The sequence below is a fragment of the Cervus elaphus genome, chromosome 18 (genome assembly GCF_910594005.1).
Source record: "Cervus elaphus chromosome 18, mCerEla1.1, whole genome shotgun sequence".
Classification (NCBI taxonomy): domain Eukaryota; kingdom Metazoa; phylum Chordata; class Mammalia; order Artiodactyla; family Cervidae; genus Cervus; species Cervus elaphus.
The window spans coordinates 20,490,266-20,504,739 of record NC_057832.1 but is presented as its reverse complement, the minus strand read 5'-3'; the positions used below and the strand labels follow the sequence as shown (position 1 = coordinate 20,504,739).

Genomic DNA, 14,474 nt, shown 5'->3' with positions numbered 1-14,474 from the left:
TTAAATAAATAAATTTTTAAATAAATAAATAAAAGCATCCCTTGAACAAAAAAGAAATAGTCCACATCAAAAAAATCTTAAAAAAACTTCAGGCCATCTCATTTTGCTATTTTTCTTTTTATCTATTATAGACTATATTATTACCACTGTTATTATTATTAATTATTTTGATACCCTGAACGCAAAGCCTGGTTAGAAGTTTCGTCCTGTGCCTCCATTTCATTGTCTACAAAATGGAGATAATGAGGGAGTTTAAATGGGTTAATTTATATACAGTGCCTGAGCTATCCTGGCAGGCTATATACATGTTAACTCTTCCCATAATTCTGCTTATCTTGTTATTAACCAAATCCTGTTTGATATTTCCTCTGAATTCTCTCTTATAGCCATTCTCTGTCTATATATATCCATTCCTATCATCTTGGTCTTTTCACCGCTGGCAGGAGCTTGGCCTCCCTGATTTCAGCCTCTTAACCCTGCTAGTACCCAAGCACACAACTTTTATGCTATCACTGCTCCAAGAGCAACGTTCTCTGCTCAAGAAAATCTTAAATCAGTTTTGTGTTTTGCCCAGAAATCAAGCTTCAGCGTCCCTGCCTGGATCTCATGGCTCTCCCTGACCACCATGAGCCCACAGGTCAGATCAACGCAGCTTCATGAGCTTTGTATCAGCCAGTCTGTGTTTTCCCGTGTCAGGGGAGGTGGGGATGGTGCAGCCCCCAGGAGGAGACCTTTACGTCCCCTGCTTCAGAGATCACTCTTAAAGAAGACTGTGTGGAAGCCAGAGCGGAGGGGACAGGGAGCCTGGTGCTCCACAGTGCAGTCTGCACTCAGATGAAGACCCCTTGCCGCCCCGTGTTTCCTGTGATCCCGTAGCTTTCCTCCAGCCAGTACCTGTGGCTCCCTCCTCGGGGCCCGGATTTAGAGATGAAGCCATAAAAACTGCAGATCCCACACTGAAGGAGTCTCGTCATCCCGGGGGGACCTCAGTAGGAGACAGAACAGAACTCCAGGAACTGGGGGTGCATCTCTCTGATGGTAAGGAGGTGAAAGCTGTGTGGAAAATGGCCCACAAGGAAGCCCTGGGGTATCAAAGGACAGGAAGCTGAGGCGATACCGCTGGGAAGTTCAAAAAATAAAACAAAAATTGAAAAGGGCAGGGGAGGACTTCCCTGGTGACACAGTGGATGAGAATCTGCCTGCCAGTGGAGGGGACACAGATTCGATCCTTGGTCCCGGGAGACCTCACACCTGATGGAGGAAGTGCGCCACAAGCACTAAAGCCCGCGCGCTCCAGAGCCTGTGCTCCGCGCGGAGCCCGAGCTCGGCCACGGCCAGCAGCCCCGGCTCGTGGCAACTAGAGAACGCCCGTGCAGCAACAGACACAGCACAGTCCAAAATAAAAATTCCTTAAAGACAAGGGCAGGGGCGACAGCGTAGTTCCCCTCAAGAGTTTCTACGGAGAGCACATGGGGTGGGGAACGCAGTGTCATCTAAGGCAGCTTCTGCTAAGCCAAGAAGAGCAGGTCGGAGCGGAGTGAGGAGGTGGAGAGGAGGACAGGCTAACAGCAGTCAGCTCTGCGAACCAGAGAAGTAGGAGCCAGCGCCTGCAGAGGCATGAGCAACAGGGGCGCTCTTGAGGGGGGCAGCCAAGCCCAGGGCTCTGGAGACAAGTGTCAGCAAATCTGGGGTACAGACTGAAGGGGCAGAACGAGGTGCCGCCACACCAAAGCAGTGGGGAAAGGAAGAACAGAGCCGCTTGTAGGGAAGAGTGCGGAGGACAGTGAGCAACAGACCGAGGAGATGGAGCAGCCCTGGGATGAGATCTGGACAAGACGGAGCGGCCTCAGGAGAGACACCCCACCTGCTCTTCTGTTCCCCACATGCCCAGAGATAGCCGTGGTTTCGTTCAAGTCCACTGTCATTTGAGGTCTGCTCTGTTTCAGGTTGCTCCTTCTGCAACAGGTAGATGTTTCAATCCAGTTAAAAAGAATGACCTGTCAGTCAAAGGGTTAGCTGTCCATAAAAACGGAAAGACTAGGAAACCTGCTTTCACGAAAGAGATACTGACTGTGTCCTACTACTGGTTAAGGGTCTGCTAAATGCATTTCCTTAGTTCTCACACCAACCTACTGTGGCGGAAGATAGCATCCCTACTTTATGAGTGAGGGAAACCGGAGATCTGAATGTTTAAGAACCTAGTCCAGGGCCACGTGGTGGAGCCAGGCTGCTAACCCAGGACTCTCTGGTTCCAACTGCCTAAACGTTTTTTATCCTGTGCCTCTAGGGAGGACCTTAAAACCACACACATGGGCTGATATGGTAGAAAACAAAAGCACAGAGTCTGCTTTTCTCTGCACGTTATCATAATGGCTTTGGATCAATAGCTCTCGGAATTTCTGGTTTCCACTGGAGCCCCTCAGATTCACTGCGTACTGCTTTTAACCCTCCGGCCCCCCACTTTGCACTGCCTCCCAGGGGGCCAGCGGCCCCTGATGTTTACAGTACTTTACAGATATGTCACATCTCCCAAAGTTAGGATTCATGATAGCTTTTTTTTTTCATGATATCTTTGAAGAATTTGTTTTCATCCAAGATTTCTAATCTTGAGTATCCTAGTTCAATATGTACTATTATAATTTATTGATCAAAGTTTATTAATGAGGGTTGATTCATTCACTCATCATATTTAGTTTCAGCCAAAAAAATTAAAACCTGGCTCCTCCCTCCCCGTTTCTAAGGAAAACGCTAGTGAATTCCCCTAATGTTTTTCTGAAGTCCTCATTTCTATTCAGTCTTGAAAATCCAGAGAGTTAAGTTGCAGAGATCCCAGTAACTCACATTTGAAGTCCAGACCCCTCTCTGGGGTGCTAATGTCAGAATCCCGACTTCTGTCACCACTCTAATTTAGGGCATTTATAAAAAAACGGATGTATCATGATGGTGCCAGGCTTGGCATGCTGGACTGGACTACAGCACTTTCGAGGTGCAGCTGCCATACAAACCGTCCAGTCTCATCATCTCTTTTACGGACAAGGACCTTAAGGCCCAGGGCCTTCGCTGAGTCACCCAAAGTCACGCAGGTAGTTTGTAGGCAATTTCATCATAAATTCCACGTGGACCCGCAGCCTCCATGATACTCTGTATCTTCTCCTGTGAAGGTAAAACTCTTTACTGCTTCTCTCCAAACTATTTTCCTAACATCTTCCTGAATGATTAATTAGCAAACCCATTTGATAGGCACAGATACCGAGGGTCAGCAAGGTTAAATATCTGTTCCTGAGGGTACAGAGAACCTTGCTGAGAGAGGGAGAGCCAGGAATCAAACAGAGACTCCTGACTCAGAAATCAAGGGTTCTGCCCTTTAGGATATATGGACACTAAGGATATTGGCAAATAAAATGAGTATTCTTTCCAGGTTCTGGACTCTACAGTATCTAACTTACCTCGGAGTTTTAGTGTTGGTTCTTTTCAGAGAAGAATAATTGGGATTTTTAGGGTTAGAGAATAGAGACAATTCTCTAAACACAGTTTCTTTCTGTTAAGATTTTAGAATTCGTCTTTCAGACAAATTTAGAAATTTATGTGAACGTGTTTTCTTTTAGACAGAAATGTTGTCAATGACTAATCTCTGCAACGCAAGAGAAACCCTAAGAAACCCACACAAAGTAGCCGGATGCCCTTGTTCTTCCTTGTTCTTTCCCGTTTAGGAAAAGTGGACCACCACCCTCCACTGTGAGACGTTACCCTCACTATGCCCCACGACCCCAGGCTGCTCTGTGCCTGTCTGCCCCAGTAACGCGCCAATGCCGCCTTCGTTGACCACCTACTACGGCCAGATGGCGCCGCCGGGGGCTGGGACGTTGTGGAAGGGCGCTGGGCACAGTGACGTTCTCGGGGAGCTCTGGTGGAGGAGAGCAGGGCACCAAGCTTTGAGGAAGGTAAGAAGCAGATGGGCTCTAGGAGTTAGAGCAGAGAGGTTCGGCTGAGGGACTCTCCCGGGTTTTAAGGAAGAGCTGGGCCCTAAAGGGACTGTAGAATTTAGTGAAGAGGGCTAAAAGGAAATGGAGCAGAAGACAGAAGAGATTCATTTCTAGGGTCCTGAAGTCAGCAAACTGATCCTTAAATTTTGGTTGGATTATATTTAAAAAATAATCCTGATACATCCCTCTGAAGGAAATCAACCAATTGTACCCAAAGAGGAAGGAATAAAGGATACAAAGTCAACTTTCCCATTGACAAACATTTATTGGACCCCAAATACTTGCCAGTTACTGTGCTAGATATCCGGGATACAAACCTTTGCGAAACCTTGAACAAAATTAAAGTGGGCATTAAAAATTGGATCCTCTCTTCAATTCATGGTAAAATGTTTGACCCACAGAGCTATGCTATTACATACTTTCTTCTAGACATTCAGAGAATTCTGCCAAGAATTCCATTCTATGTTATTTTCAGGGGAAATCCATCATGAGACAACATAAGAGAGTTACATGAATATGGACCAATACACTATGCAGTCTCATTCACTGCATAATAGGAGAGACACAGAATGCTGTTCATTCGGAAAGAATCAGTTGTCTGGACATGCTATACTTAGAGCACTGAGGAACATCTCTTGGCCCCGGGACCTTAGCATGTGCCTTCTTCACATATCCCTACTACCAAGCCATTCACAGGAGGTTCTCCCCAGTGACCTTCTCTCTCCTTCTTCCTATCTCCTGGATCCCACTTTATCATCATTCACCTTCATTGTGTTGGACCTACACTGCTTCATCTGAACAATCTATCTGAAACATGTATACACCTTTTAGCTCAACCACAGGCAGCTATGACGACACAACTGTTAGGCCACGTGTGCAGCTGAAATACAAGTACTCTCTTGGAAGAGAAATGTAGGAAGTCACTAAATAGTACAGGACACTATAAAAGGAAAAGTAAATGGAGGTATTTCAGTGTGACTGTCACCATCTTTGTAAGTGTATTTCCATAGTTATTTTTCTGATAGTTCAGAATTCTAATGTAGTTGATGAAAGAATCTTAAGAACATGTTTCAAACGAGTCATAACAATATGCCAAGACATAAAGGTATTCACACTCGCACACAAAGGGAACAGAAGATAGGAGTGTCTATCAAAAGGGAAAAAATTGAAAAGATGATGACAATTATACAGATATGAACATAGTGCTGACATGTTGCATGGGGATAATTGTAATTTCATTCCATGAAAATGGAATGTTTTCAATAGATAATATTATTTGGCTTTTCTCCTTAAATTTTATAAGCTACTAGTTCATTTTTTTTTTTGTCATGGCAGTATCAAAACCGTTTCAAGTCCCACTGTTCAAATGCAGTGCACTAGATCATGCAACAGCAGGAAGAGAAGAATCCAGATCATTTCCAAATTGACAGGAAGCAATTTATTTAGAAGGTTGAACTTAAAGTCCAAAAATTTACAATTGAAAAATTTTGTGGTACAGTTGACTTTTTCCAAGATATTTAGCAGATTTTCAATATTATATTTTAAAGGCCAACCATCCAAAAAAAAAAAAAAAAACCAGCTTAGAAATGCCTAAGGGAGGGGAGAAAATGCATTCAAATGCACTGAATTATATTATGCCTTTTCTGTTGAAATAACATTTTTTGTGGTAATTACTTAATAAAGGTAATGTTCATATACACATATAACTCAAGGTAAAATTGAGGGTAACTAATTTCAAAGTTATTAAACCAAAGAAGTTTTTTTTTTTTTAATCAAGATGATAAACAGAACTTTGTAGACAAAAATTTAAATTTATATGACCTCTAATTAAACCTATTGTAGAGTAGATTCTAATAAAACTTCATTTCTGAGCTTCTTGAAAATGTACTTTATAAACTCAAATGGCTAATATAAATCAGAGATCATTTAGAATTAGATGTACATTATACAATTACTAATTTTAAACACATTTCTCATTTCTTAAACATGTTATAAAAGTATGGACCAGAATTAAAATTTTCATTTTTATTTTAGGAAAAACAAAAACTTCCAGATATTTGGTATAAAATGTTCACACAGGGAATGTATCTCTTATGTGACACTCAGAAAAACTGTAGGGTAAGCTACAGTAGCTTATCTGGAAATCCATGAATTCCAATTTTTAAAAAACTAAGGTGATTTGCAACTTTAGAATATCTGAGATGTAGTGTGAAATACTGGTACAAATAATTATTCTGGAATGATGTACTCATTCATGGAGGACTCCTAAACAAAGGAGTCGGAATTTTGTTCACAGTTTGTAAACTTGGCACAAATTTTGTTATGATAACCTGTTACCCACAAAGGAAGGTATCCATAAACAAAAACAATCTGGTATTTACTAATTTTATACAATCCATTGTAAAACTTCCTGATCTGAAGCTTTAACCAACCTGGAGTTTGTATGAACCATAACCAAGGAGAGTGAACATGACAAATTAACAGTATCAGAGAAAGCAGATGACATAGAGAGGTAACACTCAGTATTAATGTATGTAATTAAATAAAGTTTCATTGTTTTTGACATTGCCCAAGTGATCTAGTAAGCTAAATCTTGGAGTTTCTAATTCATCTATGGTTGTTATCCAATTCAGTAATGAAAAATGCAACCCAGTGTAGAAAAGATATTTTTCTGTTAATTTAAAAGATATTTACAGCTTAATATTTTTTAACAAATTATTTACTCAAATTCTTACAATCATTTGCTGGTTCCTATGACTATTTCTTGACAATTATTTCTGAGTTACATAAATGTGTTAATTACCAACAAATAAATCTTGTTTTAAAAAACATTGATAGTGTGAGCAATTATCAAAATGGAGGATTCCCATTTGTGTCTCTGGTTTAAAGTCTAATTAGTGATTTGTAGTGATCCAATATTTTATAGAAATACAAATTCCAACACTTTGTTTTCTTAAGTTTGTAAAGTATATGAGATTGTAGCTATCTTTACAAGTATAAATTTTGTTCAGAAATTGGATTTCATTTTAGAAGATATGCTTCTAAACACAAAAAAATGTATTTTATGAACTATCTTAAGCATCAAAAACACAATTATTCATTTTTTATTTTTTAAGAATAAATTATTATAATGCCTTGCAAAATATTTGCTAATGGAAATGCAACAATTTTTATTTACCTAACCTGTTACTTCACATTATACTACAGAACCAATTTTATAAAGCAAAATTTTGATCTACTGTGAAATTAGCAACATAGTTTAATTCAAAATGTCAAAAGATTTATAGAGGTAGTATTTTTCATTCAAACAGAATTTTTCTGGGTTTTAATTTTTACACAGAGTCCTGAAATAAATAACATTTTTTTAGGGTTTGCATAAAGATATTTCAAAGGGTTTCAAGTATTTTACAGATAGAGATTTTGGATAATACTGAATTCTTTCAAAATAAATAGTCATTTTAAGTTTTATTTTACTTCATTGTAGAAAGTCTAGAAGTCTTTTCTTTTTCTCCAAAATCTCATTTGCACCTGAAATATTCAGGTTTTCTCAGCAGGTAAAGTATACATTCTTACAAAGTTTCAAATTTCAGAAGTTCAGTAATGCATTTAAACTCAGCACCCATCGAATCGTGTTCTCTCCTCTTTGTGTGTGTGTGCGTGTGTCTATTATCTTGCTGTTCTGTTATTTAAAGTCAATTTTAGGCTTTTTACCTCCACAGAAATACCTTAGTGAACCCTCAGCAGTTACTAATCACTTAATAACTGTGAACCGGCCAGCCCCTTCAAGTAGATCGTTAACCACAAGAGTGCCAGACAATTTCCAAATCATATCCTCTGTCCAAAAGGAAAAGATAGGGCTTTGTGAGGCCGAAAGGAAGCGAAGGAAAACAAAACAAATGTAGCTCATGCTGAAAGTGAAAAGTGCTTGGACAGATTAGTATTTTCTTTTCTGCAAGGCGTCCTGCCAATTTTTTTTTTTTAATAAAGTTCTTTTTTTGGTCTGATTTTTCAGTTTCTTGGAAAGTGTTAGTATTTACCACCCCCACCGGCCCCTCATGATTATTGTTGGTCGTTGTGTTTTCCCCATCCGTCTACCCCACTGACTGCTGAAACCCCCCGCCCGCCTCGCTCTGTCAAAAACCCCAACTCGGGGCGACCCTGGGTTTGGTAACTCAGCCGACTGCAGACCACACATCCCACTCTCCCTCTCACGCCTCTCATTTTAGTCGCCCCACTCCAGTTGCAGCGAACGCCGGAAATTTTCATTTAGCTCCCCCCTCTTTCTCGCCCCCCACTCGGAGCGGAGAGCCGGGGAGCCGGAGGCTCAGAGCACAGCCGGGGCTCGGCCGCCTGCCCCCTCTCCGGAAGGCTTTAATTTGCACACTCGCCGGCCACTGAGCGGCGAGCCCCCCACCCGGCCGCCGGGAGGGTCGCGGGCCGCCGGCCCCCAGGGCCCCCGCCGCCGCCGCCTCCCCGGCTCGGGCCCCGAGCCCCGGCCGGAGCCCCGCGGCCCCCGTCCGCCCCCAGCGCGCCGCGCGGGCGGCGCCCTCCGCCGTCCCTCCGCCCTCCGCCGCAGTGCCCACCCCCTCGCCCGAGCGAGCGCCGCTAACTCCTTCCTCGAGCCGGGTTACCTGCTCCGCGCCGCGGCGGACACGTGCGAAGGTCGACCGGTCCCCGCAGCCCCCTCGCGAGGCCCGCCGCGGCCGGGCCCCTCAGGTGAGGCGCTGTGCGCCCCGGTGGGTGGGCGGCAGGGTGCGGGGTGGGGCGGGGGGGGGGTCCTCGGGGAAGACTTGGGGGCTTGGCCGGGGTCGGAGGCGGGGGTGGGTGGGGGTGACTGGGCCGGGGGGGGGGGGCGCGGGGGGTTCTCGGAATCGGCTTTGGTTAACCCCTTACGGTCCGAGGCGGGGTGGTTACAGGGGCCAGTTTCGGGGGAGCTACAGGAGTTTCTCCTAATCTGACTAGAGGGGAACATCCCACACGAGGGACTCCCCCCAACGCCGAGCTCCTGTGGCTCCCACACAGCCTTGCGCACAAACACCCACACAAACACTTCTTATCCAGTTTTTCAAACGGAACTCAGGCTCCACTGGGAAAGTCACCGAGCAATTTACACTCAGGGTTTAAAATGCACTGCTTCTGGGGACCTCACGCGGGAGAGAATGTGTTTCGGTGCCTTGTATTTATTTCCCCACGAAAGCTCCCCCTCCATCTCGCCGAGGTGCGGGTGTGAGCTCCACCTTCCCCACCACGAGATAAATGTTAACGCAGACTTCTTGCTGGCAGCCCCCGCGGGCGTGTTCTGCACTTAAGAGAGGAGTGCACGCCGGCGGCCAGTGCCCAGGCTGGGAGTCCCCCCGCAAGGATGGACGCTTGCTTTAGTTTCCCAGTTTACTTTCCTAATTTAAAATATCGACGTTAAAACGCACGCCCCCGGGGTGAACACCTCCGGGCCCGAGCCCCGCGCCCGTCACTGTGCACGTGGGCGCATCTGCGTGTGCACACACGCGGGAGTCGTGGTCCCCGGGGCGGCCTCTGGTCGCCGCGCTGGTGGCGACCCTTGGGGTGCTTGGCAGGCTTCGGGAGAGGCACATGAAGGATTTCATTGAGTGTGAAGACAGAGAGCAGAGACAGAAAGCAGAAGGAGGCGGCTGCAGCCTTTGTAGTCGCGGAGGAATGCGGAAATGTTGAAGCACTCTGTCAAACTTTTTGAAATGGGGTCAAGTCACATTCAGCCAGCGTGGGAAAGCAACAACAACAACAAAAAAAGTGGACGGGGCGGGGGGGAGGCACGGCTGCTCCCGTTTCTCTCCGCCGGAGCCGACAGTCCGGGGAGCGAGGGGGGGAGAGCCGGGCGGGCGGTGCGGGGCCGGGCGGGGGCGGCGGGCGCAGCTCCCTGCGGGGGTGGGACGTCCCCGCCGCTTCCTTCGCCGCCGGGCGGCGGGCAGGACTGGGGCGCGGAGGGGGCCCGCGGGAGGGGGCGGGCGGCGCGCTCGCCGCGGCTCCTCCGCTACCTGTGTGGCCCTCGGCCTGGCTCCGACCGCTGGGTCCTCGGCTTGGGGGGCTCGTTCCTCGGCCCCCCCCCCCCCCCAGGACTGGCCTTCACCTTTTAAGGAGAATTCTGAATGGAGAGAGTGTGAGGAGCCCGGTGCTCTCTGCGGTCCCCTCCGCCCGCAGACCGCGGGGGTCGCGCAGTCTGTATCTTTAATTCCTGGCGGAAGGCGAGCGAGCCAGAGGTTGCGGGGCAGGTAATTCCGAGGAGCTCCGGGAATTTCGGACACGCAGTCGGAGCGGCGAATGTCCGGCAGAGGCCACAGTGTTGGTGGAGCGGAGGTCCTCTGGGTCCTGGATTGCAGCTTGAATGGGAAAGAAGAGTGCGAACCCCCCCCCCCCGCTTTGTTGTGTGTGTGTGTGGGGGGGGGGGTGGGCTCCGGGGGCCCCTGGCTGCTGTTCGGACCCGACCTTAAGCTGAAAGGGGAGTGGAGCAACCACCTCTGCTACCTACTTCGGGAACAACCCTGAGAGTGGGGAAAGGTTCGCGAGTCCCGGCCTCGGGGGCGCAACCCCTTTTCGCTTTCCCCTGGAGGCAGCCTTTACTCCCCCCACCCCTCACCCTTTTTAAGGGGAGGCTTGTTTCGCTCAGGTTGCAATCGGTTGAAAAATTCAAGGCGAGTCACGATTATGCCGCCTTGCTTCTGAAGTTCTCCAAGGAGACGACCAGCTGAACTGCGGCAAGCACCTCTTTATCCCATTCTTAGGGTTCGGCAGGAGACTTCACCCGCTCACCCCCCCGCCGCCCCGCCACACCGCAGGGGGAGGCATCGCTCACCCACTCCAGAGGAGCGGGAGCTCCCGCCCTCTCGGATCTGATGGGTTTCCACCAGGGAGGTCTTCCCAAGTCAGAGGAAGGATTCCGTTTCCAACCCAGACTCTTTTACCCTAAAAAGACCATTTGTGTGTCGTCTTTAAATGTCTCCTCGTAGAAAAACTGAAAGTAGAAAGGAAGCAATTTCCGAGCAGATGTCTGACCACCCCTCCTCGCACACTCCCAGCATCGGGTTACAAAGGTCCTGGGAGCCCCCACCCACATTCTGCGGCCGCACTCGGGCGGACCCGAGGTCTCTCCACAGCGGGCTGCGCACGACCCCAGAACGCCCCCACGGCACCCATGGAGCCCCTGTCCCCTGACGTCCAGGCCCGGCAGGCAGGGAGGGTAGCAGCGCAACACAATAATACAGGGAAATATTAAGCCGTGACATTGACGTGCCCGGCGCCTCCCCTCCCCCGCGCTCCCGGCACACTCTGGGCTGCTTGGCACGCCCCCTCTCGTTCCACTGCGTCCCGCGCCCGGCGCTCATCCCCGAGGGGCCCCTGCAACCTCTCCGCACGAAGACGGCTCCAGCTCTGCAGGGAAAGAAAAGTAACTTCGTTTTTCTCGGAGGAACCAGGAAGGATTAAGCGGCCTGGGAGAGGGCAGGAGCTCGCAGAGGGTAGCGATGGGGACTGCGTAGAGGAGGAGGAGGGGTCCCGGTAGGAACCCCGGAGAAGGCGCCTGGGATGTCTGATTACACTTTCTTCTTGTCCTCCCGTCTCCTCTTTTAGGTGGAATGACCGTGGACTGAGACGCGCTCGGGCTGAGACTGAGACTATGTAATCGCCTCGGTGACTGCAGAGGACTGCGCTTCGGGGAGGGAAGAGGAGGGATCGGCTCGCTCCTCGGCGACTCAGCAGGCGGAGTTTCGCAGCGGCGGCACCAGGGTTGCGCCCGCCCGCGGGGAGGTCGCTCCATCCAGCCCCAGCGGCCGCGAGAGTCCGAGCGCCCGAGCGCGGTAGTCGGCGGGGGGGGGGCTGAGAGAGAGCGAGACCGAGCTCCGGGGCGCGAGGGAGTCCGCCGGGGAGTCCGGGAGGAGGCGAGCGGCGGCCACCAGCGAGCCGAGCGCGCCCCCCGCCCGCCCCAGCGGCACCGCGCCGGGCGGCGTCCGGGCGGCATGGAGAAGGACGGCCTGAGCCGTGCCGACCAGCAGTATGAGTGCGTGGCGGAGATCGGGGAGGGCGCCTACGGGAAGGTGTTCAAGGCCCGGGACCTGAAGAACGGAGGCCGTTTCGTGGCGCTGAAACGCGTGCGAGTGCAGACTGGCGAGGAGGGCATGCCGCTCTCCACCATCCGCGAGGTGGCGGTGCTGAGGCACCTGGAGACCTTCGAGCACCCCAACGTGGTCAGGTGAGCGGTGGATCGGCGCCCGTGCCGTCGGGGGCCGTGCGCTGGGGGAGGGCCTGGGATCCCCGGCCCCACGAGGATGCTGCGCGTGCGGGAGGGCGGGGGGGCGGCGGGGGAGGCAGGGCGCCATCCGTCGACCTTACGGAGTGAGAGTGAGTTTTGTCGACAGAGCCCCGAGCCAGAGCTGGCGACCTTGCCAGACAGCGAGCAAAAAGACCAGTCAGAAAATATGACCTGCGCAGCCTTCCCCGCCGCTGTGCCAGTTCTAAGTGTTTTCCTCCCGGTTCTTCCTGAAAGGGGTCCGGAAAGATGGGTGTCTTTTAGGGGACAGAACAAGGCAACCTGAGACGGGCGCCCAGCCCCCCAGGCCCCCGCGTAGTTTTCTTGGCCATTGGGGGAGTTTTTGAGAATGAATGAGAGGTAACAGGGTATGGTGGTAATTAGTAGGGGAAAAAAGTCTTCTGCCAGAGCCTCGTATAAATGAGGTTTTAAAGTGCAGAAACACTTGAGAATAATTTTGTCAATTACACCTACAGTTTCTTTTCGCTAACATTGCATAATGATAAGGATTCCTGATGAAGGACTTCAGTGCCGACGCCCAGTTTGTGTCATTTTTAAAATGTCTTCCAAATATGTTACCTGTTCGTATTATTTTGTGTGTCTAAGAGGGCATAGTCCTTAGGCTCCTTCTCCAGGCAGTCAGTCCAGGTTATAGAATATTTAGATTGCAAATGTCCTGCCCAGGATTCTCCTCGGTGGGCTGTGCTGGCGGGTGGGGAGGCAGCAGCTTTTACAGTGTCTCTTGTGTGGGAACCAGTATTAAACCAAAGTGTGTGTGACTTTGGATAATGGTGTTTTCTTAGTGATCCTGGAATTTCCCCATTGTGTGTTTGACATTGTGTGGTGTGTCATCCTTTTCTTTTTTTAAACAGAGGTGCATAGTTTTAAGCTGAAAAGGAATGCCCAGAAACTTCTACAAATTAGGGTGTGATTTTACCTTTCTCAACTTCGAAGATAATAAGTTGGAGAAAGGAGGTCTTGAGGTCTTCTTCCTGTCTCCTCATCTGTCCAGGGGCTCCGTTCAACAAATACATATCTACTACTGTATGTGTGCTGTGGATGAGATTATGTAAATAAGCATAGCTAAATATTTTTGTGAAAAGTCAAACAATTTAACATTAGTCACCGAAGTGGAGAGACCCAAGACTGACCTTTGAAATACCAAGCCCTCCATAGACTCAGGGGGCCCACGTGTCTACAGAGTCTTCCTGGGAGGTTTCAACTTGTCTCCTCTTATCCCAGGCTGGATGACTTGTATGCTGCTTTGTTCCTGCCACAGTCAGGACTCAGGCTAGAAGGCAGCGAAGAACCATGACTACATAAACAGGGTAGTAAATGGCTGTAAAGCTAGGATCCCAATATACCTCTATTTTAGCCAATAGAGAAGAGAGGGATTGAAAGAATCCGTGATTTAGGAAGATGAGATTAAATATAAAAGCAGTAGGTAACCTTCTGTGTATTTTTTTGTTCTTGTTGAAAAACAACAGAAACCCTTTTGGGGCGTCTTTGTGATATTGGAGAGGAAAGCAAAGGGTACATTTGTACCTGCAACTTAGTTATCTTCCCAGCGGAATCACCCAGTCACTTCCCAAAGGGTGAATTCTACCGCTAGAATTGTAAGTCCAAAATTCTTGTTTTATTTTGTCTGTTACCTATGGATAGTGTCCAGTTAAGGGTGATGATCATGTATGTAAATAAAATCATGTCCTTCCAATTGTAGAGGTATTACAGAGGTACCCCTGTGTAACACCGTCCTTTCCCTAAAGCACACAATTTACTCTCATAACAGAGGGAAGTTGTTTTTGCCCTTGTGCCAGCAAATCCGACTTATTCTCTTGCTTTATCCTCTTGACGTTGGTGTGTCTTTATACATTTCTAACCAAGCCATGTCTTGGATTCTGTACTGAGAAATTTTAGGAGATTACATTGATAAGTTGAGATTGTACTGCTATGTCAAAGACAAAGGCATCATTTTCTAAAACTGTTGCACATGTTAAGTGGTGAAGATGACATCAACCTCTTAAGAATCATGAAGAGAAACTGAGATAGTGTATATGTGAACAGTTTGTAAATTTAAGAGTGCTTCAGATGTCCAAGTATTATTTGTGTTCAAGAAGATTGACAGTGGGGGTGGTGGGGTGGGGAGGGGCCTACCGGGGGCTTGCCTTGGTAAAAGTTCCCAGTAGGGCATTAGTTCACCTGTCCTTTCCTGTAGG

At 48.3% G+C, this 14,474-nt stretch overlaps 2 protein-coding genes across 4 annotated transcripts in view; one reads left to right on the top strand and one right to left on the bottom strand.

Moving 5' to 3' along the window:
• The window catches only part of LOC122674680 (translation initiation factor IF-2-like), a 92,947-nt gene extending 81,609 nt beyond the window's left edge, over window positions 1-11,338 (bottom strand). The window contains exons 1-3 of the mRNA XM_043873205.1: window positions 11,069-11,338; window positions 10,810-10,911; window positions 9,083-10,336 (exon numbers count right to left, since the gene is read on the bottom strand). Of these exons, the coding sequence (XP_043729140.1) occupies window positions 9,701-10,336; window positions 10,810-10,911; window positions 11,069-11,338 (1,008 nt within the window). The 3' untranslated portion in view covers window positions 9,083-9,700. The remainder of the gene's footprint in view (window positions 1-9,082; window positions 10,337-10,809; window positions 10,912-11,068) is intronic.
• CDK6 (cyclin dependent kinase 6) overlaps window positions 8,551-14,474 on the top strand; it is a 253,918-nt gene continuing 247,994 nt past the window's right edge. Inside the window, exons 1-2 of one of the 3 annotated variants that reach the window (XM_043871671.1) lie at window positions 8,551-8,699; window positions 11,583-12,201. In XM_043871671.1, the coding sequence (XP_043727606.1) occupies window positions 11,969-12,201 (233 nt within the window). In that variant the 5' untranslated portion in view covers window positions 8,551-8,699; window positions 11,583-11,968. Of the gene's footprint in view, window positions 8,700-11,145; window positions 11,471-11,582; window positions 12,202-14,474 lie in introns of those variants that run through there. The other 2 variants (XM_043871672.1, XM_043871670.1) reach the window with 2 other exon arrangements.